At 41.0% G+C, this 10568-nt stretch overlaps 2 protein-coding genes across 2 annotated transcripts in view; both read left to right on the top strand.

Annotated features, from left to right (window-relative positions):
- Positions 1–6381, top strand: part of yaf2 (YY1 associated factor 2) — a 25448-nt gene extending 19067 nt beyond the window's left edge. Inside the window, exons 3-4 of the mRNA XM_014016972.1 lie at positions 1846–2001; positions 2134–6381. Of these exons, the coding sequence (XP_013872426.1) occupies positions 1846–2001; positions 2134–2386 (409 nt within the window). The 3' untranslated portion in view covers positions 2387–6381. The remainder of the gene's footprint in view (positions 1–1845; positions 2002–2133) is intronic.
- A 729-nt stretch (positions 6382–7110) lies between these two features.
- The window catches only part of gxylt1b (glucoside xylosyltransferase 1b), an 8415-nt gene continuing 4957 nt past the window's right edge, over positions 7111–10568 (top strand). Inside the window, exons 1-6 of the mRNA XM_014016971.1 lie at positions 7111–7419; positions 7904–8117; positions 8223–8354; positions 8433–8684; positions 8777–8900; positions 8985–9157. Coding sequence (XP_013872425.1) covers positions 7220–7419; positions 7904–8117; positions 8223–8354; positions 8433–8684; positions 8777–8900; positions 8985–9157 — 1095 coding nt within the window. The 5' untranslated portion in view covers positions 7111–7219. The remainder of the gene's footprint in view (positions 7420–7903; positions 8118–8222; positions 8355–8432; positions 8685–8776; positions 8901–8984; positions 9158–10568) is intronic.

The raw sequence follows: 10568 nt of genomic DNA, 5'->3' as shown, positions 1-10568 counted from the left end.
CAAACAAACAAACAAACAAACAAACAAACTTCATTCCGAAGGTGTGGCGGCTTTTATTTAGCCATGGCGGTGCACCACAATCATTTACATGTAGGGGAAACCCTGGTTATTTTCCCCTTCATTTTAAATTAGCGGGCAGTTATTCTCGCACTAGTCCATTGTTTGTACAAATGTTAAGATGTTTGTAGTAATGTAATTTATGTTAAGTTTGTGTTTGTTTGTTTATTTATGTTAATATTCACTTGTTATTTTGTGTATAACATGTAACAGACTGTGTAAACGTACATTTGTCAAGCTCTTAGTCTGAATTGTAGTTATACAGTAGAACAAGCTGTGTGGTCAGTATCTCAGCACAGCACAGCAAAGCCACTACTAAGAAAACCTGATTTCTGTTTTCACAGAATAAAAAACACTGTTACACTCAATCAGTGCATCTGCTGTCACGTGTGTAACACGTTACTTGGTTGATTTTCTGTAAACCTTTAAAAGTTTACAACCTTTGTTTTTGCCTCTTCGACATGATCGTCTTTCCATTCTGCCATTATTATTGCTCTTTGATGTGGATTGCATTGTACTGCAGTTACAAATTAACACAGGTAAATAATACGACGTGTCGACATAAAAAATATGTGTCGACTAATTTTAATAATCAACATCATCGATTATGTTGACTAATTGTTGCAGCCGTATCTGGTCAGAGCTGGTACTTCTTGTTTAGCAAAAAGCCTGAACAACACGGTGGAATATCATTTTTGGATTTGGGGGTTAGATTTAGGGCAGAAGTTTGGATTGTGTACCTGATAGATTATTCCAAATTAGATCTACTTCCCAAGTTAAATTTATATACCGAAAAAATATTCTGGAAACAACAGATTAGCTTCATCACAAGAAAGGACATGCAGAAAAATATGGCCTTAAGCCTAACCTACACCAAGATGGTCCAATATTCAATGAGCTACAAACCTCAGTTTCATTGAGAGGAAATGTGCTATGATTTGATATTTATCTCTACTGGAGGCCAGGCCTGCACCTTCTACCACAAAGCTATTGTACTGTTTAGCTTTGGCCTGCCAAAATATGGAAGGCCTTTCCTGGAGAAGGCACCTGGATGGGAGCATATGATCTAGAACCTGGTGCTGCCTTTCCAGAAGTGTTTGCTAACCACGCCACGGCCCTAAGGCATCGCAACGCCTTCATTTTCACAGACAGGTGAAGCTCGGCCCGTCTTCTGAGAGAGTCAGCCTCTCTAAAATGCTCTTTGATTCCTTTTACGAACCTGTTACCATTAATCTTAATTAATGGTAGGTTCAAAATTCTTCTCCAGCTGTTTCTTATTTGTACCACTTACTTTTACAGCCTTCTGTTGCTCCTGCCTCAGAATCTGTTGGAATTAGCGATGTAAGACAAGGTCACATTTTAGCAGGTATAAAGTTGTCAAGGATTTATTGTACAAAGCCAAAATAAAGATGCTAAGTCATTCTGTTTTTTTTTTAAAGGAAGTGTTTATTTACGTTTATTTAAGTAATGCAGTCTGAAATTGCACATTAAATTTCTACTGGATGTTATCAGATGTACCCCTGTCCAAGTAAATAACATTGAYCTAGTCTAAAATCCTGGGAATTGGTTCTGTTTGTGTTGCCACTCACTGCTGGTGTTGAAAACATTTCAGTAGCAGCGTTCTAACCAGCTACGGCACTGATTATTGGCTCTACGTTATGGCGAGAGGCCATGTGCTCTCTGTGATTTTCCTTCTCATTAATCTGCCACGCTTTCTGCCTTCTCTCTTCCTCTCTGCTGCTTCATGTCTCTCTCCGCCCCTCCTCCTCCTCCTGCCTGCCGGATCAGGAAGCCTCGCCCCGTCTCCCAGCTTGTCTCCCAGCAGCAGGTAACGCAGCAGTTCGTGTTGCCATCGCAGCCCAAAAAAGAAAAGAAGGAGAGAGTCGAGAGGGACAAGAGCGACAGGGAGACGACGCTGAAAAAGAACAGTCACAAGAAGATGAGGTAAAAAAAAAGACAAGGTTTACAGAAAAACAAWATGTTGAGTGCATAAACACAAGAATAATCAATGTTAGCTTTGACAAGATATCATTTTCTGAAAGAAAGCATCTCRTTAATTTTCTGTCCTGTCGTCAGGCCAAGATTAAAAAACATCGACCGCAGCAGCGCCCAGCACCTGGAGGTGACGGTGGGCGACCTGACGGTCATCATAACGGACTTTAAAGAGAAGGCCAAGCCCTCGTCCACCTCCGCCACGTCCTCCAGCTCCGCCTCCACCGCCGATCACCACAGTCAGAACGGCTCCGGCTCGGAAAACACAGAGAGGGGCCTCTCCCGCTCCTCCTCGCCCCGAGGGGAGGGCAGCTCGGTCAACGGGGAATCCCACTGAGTCCGTCAGAGCCTTCGCCGCTGGCCCCCCCACCCACTTCTCATCTGCCGAGCTGCAGGAGCCTTTTCTCAAAGATCAGATTTGCAGCGCCTCATCAGCTGAAAAAGTCTCCACAGCCATGAAACTCAGTAAAAGGGATGCACTGATATTTATTTTAAATCGAGTACAAGTCCKTACAGATACAAGTTCTCATAAATACCACTAATTTGAAAATTTGTGAGTAAAATGGGGGTGTGGTGCGTAATTTAACTTACGGGCATTAGTAATTGGAAAAAGATCAGCTGACTGACTGAGTTGCACCTGAATATCTTTAACTWCATTTAACTTTTTTCTCTTTTTCTCTGACTGCCACAGCATCAGCTACAAACCTCTGTAGGGGGCGGGAATCTTTAAGTAACTCACTATTCAAGGCTACGGTTACAAAACGCTAATATATGTATCCTAATTATCTGCAGGAGGCATCTAGTTAGCTTCTGAAGTTTATCTAAAATGCTCAAATGGAAACACTATTTTACACAAATAACTGATTTATATAGTTTTGTGGCTAATAAAGAGTATACCTTAACATAAGTAAAACAAAGAAAACAATTAATCACAGGCTTCTAACAACAGTTAGCATAGATGCTAACTTAACACTGAAAATGCCATAGATACGCTAATGTGATTAGCATCGTGTTTATCCCTGTAAATGTGTACGCATTTTAATTGTTTCAAACTCATTACTAAATGTCCATGTTGTGATAACTTGAATTATTACTTAGAGACATATTTTCTTCAGAGTTGAGCAAAAAAAAAGATAAAAGATGGATTAACACACAGCTTTACGGCAACTACAGGAAGCTGCAGCGACTGCCTGAACAACTGGCATTGCATAGATTAACAAAATCGATTTCTGACATTTTTAATATTGATTCAAAATCAATTTTTAGATGTTTGCAATGCATCAGACATAAATGATGACCCCCACCTCTGCTTCTCGTGGAGGCTGCATGTAAAACAGGCTGCCATTTTTTGCGAAAGTAAAAAAAAAAAAATAGAAAACTACCTCCGTAGAGTTTTATTGGTACACTTTTATGATTCCACACACATCAGCCCAATACCTGACACATGATGAGTATCAGTGCATCCCTTTTCATAATTTAAGCAATATAAAAACAGCTTCTGCTGAATGTTTTTGAGAATCTTCACTTTAAATCAGGATTTTTTTTTTTTTATAAAATCTAAAATCCTTCTGTTTTGGATATTTTCCTGCCAATCGGCTGTGAGGAACTTGGTCAGAACTGATCTGAGCTAATCGTTTTGTTTTCTTACTACAACCAYCATCATCCTCAGTGGCCAGCAGAGGAACTACTTCTTCTCTCACCCACCACCGTGAGGAATTTCCTGCTTCTGTGTGAAATCTTTACTCGAAACAAACATCTTTTCTCAGTGTCTCAACACCGAGACGAACTTTTTACTCCTGACGTTGATACTCGGAGATTTTCCTGTTTCGCTGACTCTGCCGCAGAGACGTTTTTCTTTTTTTTCTTTTTATTTTTTTTTGGACGCAGCAGGCATTATGGGATGTATTTACACAGGACTTTGAAGCAGGTTTTAAAGGTGGAAAACTGGTGTCATTGTGTTGAGCTTTCTCTGCTATTCGTTTTGTGCATAACTACCACTAACCTAAACTATTCTTAACGGTTTCAAAAGAAACAATAATAGCCTATAATTCATGAAGGAATGCATATGACCCTTCACTGCTAATCCCACAGGTTTAAASTGATGTTTAAAGGAGAAATGGCAGAATTAAAGCCAGTAGAAATATTACGCACTAATCCTCTGTGATGTAAATGCCTCTCGGCTACTACCACTCCAAATTTCAGCTCAAATAAATTCCTAGTTATCCAAACGATAGCTGTAAATGACACCAGTTCTTTTTTTTTTATCTTTCTGTGCCGCACAAAGAGGGATGTACTTGTTTCAAGTCCTGGCGGAGAAGCACCCGACCCACTGAAGCAAAAAGGGGGAGGGGTTTAACCTCTGGACACGAACTGCTCCGAGCTGTCCAGGCTTCCTGAGTGCAGCGACGGACAATAACCTCCCAGCAGAAGCAGCGCAAATCAACCTAACTACGTAATAAGACTTATAGAATAATAACAGAGGAAATAGATATTTCTAAAATATTATACTATGTTTTGATGTGGTTGTATTACTCAACAGGTCAGTGTTTGTCCTCGAGATTTTTACCTAACGTTTTAGCACACATCCATCGAACTGTCATAGCATGAAATAAGTAAAGTCTTGATATATTGTGGGCAAAGTCTTTCGGTTTGTGAATATTGTTTGTCTCAGAGGCCGACTCGTCTAGCTGGGACTAGACGAGGGAACTGGACAAGAACTGTTTGGAGAAACATTTATTTGTGGCGAAGGAAAAAAAAAAAAGGAAGGACACTTAAAATGCCACGGTGTCTCTTTAATGTTTTTCTTTTCTTTGTTTTGTCATTATTTGTTTGGAAGATGTGTCAACTTGTTTAATACGTCGGAATAAGAAAAAGGATCAAATTCAAAACAAGACAAACGTGTTGATTTATTACCTCCTCGTGAGCTCTGTCTTCCCCTGACGTGTAAGTGCATGTTTTATTGTGCTTTCTTAATTATTTCAGAGCGACGGTTGCTCAACGTTTCTCACGGCCCGAGCAGGTTCCGTTTTCATTTTCACTCAGTTTTGTGTCGTTTTTGCATCACKTGTTGAGGATGACTCTCAGGAACTGCGGCACCAGATTTTACCTCAATATATTTAAAAATGACTGAATCATAACCATGTTCGTGTTCATTAAAGTCAGTTGGCTTCAGCAGCCATCTTGAATTAGGTTGAATCCAAAAGGTAATCAGTTGTAGKTGCAGCTCTAATGATTACTTTCTGAGAGTTTCATTAAATYCCATTGAGTGGTTCATGAAATATTTTGCTAACAGACGAACAGCGTCGACACCCTGAACAGTTAATGCCAAGGTTTAAAGCCAAATTTGTGCTTAAAGTGTAGCAGTCAGAGTAGTTGCTGGGGATGTTGCCAACCTATTACCAGATCAAACTTTAATTCAATATCTGTACAATTCTCAGAGGTATAGCCATTTTTGTGTTTGATGGTTATTTAGCTGTGGTGGCCATCTTGAATTACATTCAAACATTAATGAGTTGTAGATATACATGTAATGAATACTCCCTGAAAGTTTCTTTAAAATCCATCCAGTGGTTCCTGAGATATTTTGCTAACAGACAGTTAACTGATAGGTTTTGAAAAAGGATTACAGTTAGTGTTTATGGCATGACTCTCAGCTACGACCACACAACAGCTTAATATCTTTACAAGTAGCTGAGTTTTAGCCTTTTTTTTTGTGTGTGTTTGCTAAAGTTTCTTAGCTGTGGCGGCCATCTTGAGTGGGTTTGGCCTCAAAAGTTGACGTTTGTATATCTAATGACTAATTTCGTATAAAACAAGCTAAAATACCCATAAACAGCTTTTTAATATGCATTTTATGTTTGATGGTTTTTATTGTTTTCTGATTGTTTTTTTTTTTTCTTGTTTCTCTTCCATCTGTACAAACCCGGTTCATTAATTATCTGCGTTATTTTCCCACACTTAATCAAAACGCGGTTGACACGGAGGTCTGCTTGTCAAACGCGGCCGTCTGAAGAAAAGGACGACTCATAAAGCGTCTTTTCAGGGGATGAAACCCATTCAATTTGTTCTCCCACCCTTCCCCCCAAACCAGGGTCCTCCTGCTGCTTTTGCTGTCAAGCTGAGTGGAGTAAGAGAGGAAACCGGAAGTTGACAGTTCTACCTTCAAAATAAAATTGCTGTAATCGGAATATGTTAGGATTTGCTCGAATACTCTAGATTTTTATTTTTGTTATTGACTTTACAATGTATGTGTAGGTTTCTAAACTTTATTTTAGRATGGTGGCAAAATGGTCTAATATTTGGTGCTGAATAAATAAAATGAAACAAATCATATTGCTTTTAGATTTATGACCGTTAATTGAATTAAAGGCCTGAATTGACTCAGGTAAATGTATCTCTATTAAGTACGTCCTAAAAACWATTCATGAAAATCCATCTAGTGTTTTGTGATATATATTTGCTAACAAACAGGGTTGACTCCAACTTTTAATGCTAAATTTTTATGCAAAAAAAAAAAAAAGTGTCACACTTATGGGTTGTAAAGGAATCTCAGCTACAGCCTCACCAAGTGTTTGCACAATAGCTGTAAAATTAGGCTGCATCTTATTAATTTTTGTGCTCTCTGAGGTGGCAGCCATCTTAACTTCTAAAGGCAATCCATTGTTGAGATACGCATATCTAATGATCATCTCCTGAATAAAATAAAATAAAGTGGTTCATGAAATATTTTGCTRACAGACAGAATTGAATTCAGATAGTTAATAAACACAATTTTAAACAGCCATATGTTAGCACTGGAGTCTCAGCTACTATCAGGCCAAATTTTACATTGGTCAACAACATTAAAAAAAAGTTGCCAAAAATGAAAATAATATAAAGATTTGACAACGTTGCAGGGTCAGCTATTTCTTACTACACAATAACACACGAGACATAAGCTTTGCAAATGTTGATTCCCTATTTCTGAAAGAAAAACAAAACATTTATAGACTAAAAAACAAACAGATCGTTGCAGCGCTGAGAGATGGTCGCTAGAGGGCGCCTTGAGTTTTATTTTCTCAACATTAACCGGAAGTCTGTTCACAAAAGCGTTAGCTTGAATAGCTTCACGCAGTCCGAAACGTTACTTTCTGTGTTATGACTTTAGCTCAGAGATGTGTTCGTAGACTTCATGATGCGGCGTTACATTCGTGCACTGCTGCTGTGCACGGTGTTTGCCGTGTTTTCGGGTTTATATGTGTACAGTAAGCTGTTCTACTCGGACGGGTCGGCTGGAGGAAGAAGGGTTTTCATCCCACCGAGAAACGCCGGAGCCAGGCGAGGGTCCGCTGACAAAACCGTGCCCACAAACCCCCACTCGTACCACCATAGGTAGGTAGGACTGGGCTTTATGGTATGAAAAGAGGTGATGTGTTATAGTCCACAGCGCTAGAGGAAAACACAAAAGGCATGACGACCCTCACCCCAGTATGTATCGGAATGTGAGCGAATCGGATATAAATTAGGTCGCGTAATTATGACGTAGTGCGTAATATTCTCAAACGTGCACTGAAGCTGGTACATTGACACTTAAAGCTGCTTTTTAAAAAGCTTTTGACGATATTTTAAGTGTGAACACCTGAAGCTAAGATTAAAAGATTAATGTTGACTTATTTTTCAGCCACCAGCAGAGGTCGCTGTTGCTCCAGACAAAACCCCTTTCTTTCAATAACTTCTCTCTTCCTGTTCCTAGCATCTCATTTTCTTTTTTTAAAGAAACTGTTTTAATCTAGAAAGTTGTAAAAAAGTATTTTACTTTTTAATACTGTTATATAAACACATTACTGGGTCATTTTATGGCTGTCCTGTCCCTCAGGTACATCATGCGTCAGCGCAGTCGGGTGGAAGCTGCAGGGACCGGCGTTCAGCGCACACCCCAGCCTCCCGTCATGCACCTGGCTGTGGTGGCCTGTGGAGAGAGGCTGCAGGAGACGCTCACCATGATCAAATCGGCCGTGCTTTTCAGCATTGGCCACCTCCACCTGCACATCTTCGCTGAAGATCGGCTGCACGACAACTTAACGCAAACTGTGAGAATTCATGCAGTTCAACGTTCGTATTGTGCTTGCTTTTATATTCGCAGCAAACACACAATTCCGTTCACTGGCAGATTAATGCGCTGTTGTATTTTGCAGCTGGAGTCGTGGCCTGGTTTTGTTCGCTGTAAGTACAACTACAACGTATACTCCATCAGCTTCCCCAGTGAGAATGCAGCAGAGTGGAAGAAACTTTTCAAACCCTGTGCTTCTCAGAGACTCTTCTTACCTGTAAGTAGCTTATAAAGAAAGAAAACAAATATCTTATTTTCTAAGACTCTAAATGATATTTGCCTCTGCTTTCTGCAGTTGATCCTAAAGGATGTCGACTCCATCATATACGTGGACTCCGACATCCTCTTCCTGCAGCCCGTTGACCATTTATGGGCCTTCCTGTCCCAGTTAGACCCTTCTCAGCTGGCTGCCATGTCCCCAGAGCACGAGGAGCCCCGCATCGCCTGGTACAGCCGCTTCGCCCGGCACCCGTTCTACGGCAGGACGGGCATCAACTCGGGCGTCATGCTTATGAACATGACGAGGATGAGGAGCACCTTCTTCAAGGTGGGGGACTCATGTGTTTGAATGTGCTGCGATATCCCTGTTCTACCACAAGGTGTCTCTCCTGCAGCTGAAACAGTTTGGGTTTTCTGCAGAACGACATGACAGCAGTGGGGCTGCGCTGGGAGGAGCTGCTGATGCCTCTACTCCAGAAATACAAACTGAATATAACGTGGGGGGACCAGGACCTCCTAAATATCATCTTCCACCATAACCCGGGTAAAGATTTACTCCTTGAAATTTTGCCCGCCAGGTGCCAGATTCGGCCGAAGCGGTGACCGTTTTGCAAATGTCACTTTTCAGAGTTCCTGCTGGAGTTCCCGTGCAAGTGGAACTACCGCCCAGATCACTGCATCTACGGCAGCAACTGCGCCTCGGCCGAGGAGGACGGCGTCTACGTTCTGCACGGAAACAGAGGCGTTTACCACGACGCCAAACAACCAGCTTTTAGGGCTGTTTACGAGGCCATAAAACAGGTCGGTGGGTTTGTAGGAGGATGTTTTTGCACCAAAACACGCTTCACAAAAAATAGACTTTAGTCGGTTTTTATGAACTGAAAGCTGGCAGCTGATTGGTTTTCCCAGCGTGTGGACATAAATCTAAACTTTTTTTCAAAATGGTCATTACTCAGTCAATTTTACAGATGTGTAAATATTTTGTGTTAGTACCAATATTAATATAAAGCTTAACATGCAGTTTGTTTAGTTTTAACTTGTTCGCCTCTATAGTTTGTATTGACTTTAAATCAGACTTATTAACACTTTTTATGCATATTCCACTATAAATCATTTCCTTCTGATAGAAAACTGTTTCATCATAAAAATGTTTTGTTGCGATTTCATTTTCCAACAGTGAGTGAAAATGAGCAGCCGCCCCCCCTCCCGTTCACAGTCTTACATCAAAGTAAAAAAAAAAAGAGGATGTGACAATTTCTCCCAAAGTCCTGTGGGTGTAATTTAGCTCGTCGCTAACCCCGGCGACCCCCGCTGCTCGACTCTCCTGGATGAGGTTCTGGATTGCCGCTGACCCCCTGAAGGAGCAGCAGTGCTTCAGACATCAGAATGTCTCCACAGGACGACACAAATCGGCACCTTTTCGGCAGATAGTCGGAGCGAAAGCTAATTTCCCCCGCGAGGACGTTTACGGGTTGCTTACCCGCGGATATCGACGAGTCGAGTGGAATTGACTTAATGAGGCCATCAACACCGAGAGTGTTGTTGCTCTGCTGTTGAACGTAGAACAGCTTGATGGCTCGTCCATGGCCTACAGTTAAAACAATGGCTTTATAGAACAGGATCAATGCTACTAGAAAGTAACCTGGGGTGATGTACGCGTGGACCCCGCCCCTCCCCTCAATGAAGCAATGCTTTTATAGATTTGTGACCAAGCAGATAATAATTTTGATCTGTTTCAGTTTGTTCAACTATAATTAGACTTAAATTGACACTCAGGGTTGTTTTTGACGAGAAACTAGTGAGTAGTTGATGGGAATTCTGGCTCTTTTCTAGGATTATTTGGTTCGGATCAACCAAAAGCTTTTCAACACTGAGAGTTTTCTTCTGAGCTCTCATCACTCGCTGTCTTTTCTCTGCTGTGGTTGTAGCCTCAGGGTCTTATTTCTTTTCAGTCAGCTGCCTTATGACCCGGCTGGAAGTCATAACAAACAGCAAAAGGAGGATTTTTCCTGTTTAAATGGGGGTGGGGTCTGGCAGGAGAGGGCGTCATCTTAAATCAGAGATGTTCCACTGATTGAAATGACATCATTAACAGACAACTAAAATGTGCAAAAACAAAACAAAAAAAAAAAAACAATGTGTAATTCATCAGGTTCTGCATCAAAATGGTCTGAGGTTTATATTCAGTGTTTCCCCTAACACTGTACCAGGG

The sequence above is a fragment of the Austrofundulus limnaeus genome, unplaced genomic scaffold (assembly GCF_001266775.1).
Source record: "Austrofundulus limnaeus strain Quisiro unplaced genomic scaffold, Austrofundulus_limnaeus-1.0 Scaffold158, whole genome shotgun sequence".
Classification (NCBI taxonomy): domain Eukaryota; kingdom Metazoa; phylum Chordata; class Actinopteri; order Cyprinodontiformes; family Rivulidae; genus Austrofundulus; species Austrofundulus limnaeus.
Note: the sequence above shows the minus strand (reverse complement) of the source record. Positions and strands in the feature narration are given on the sequence as shown.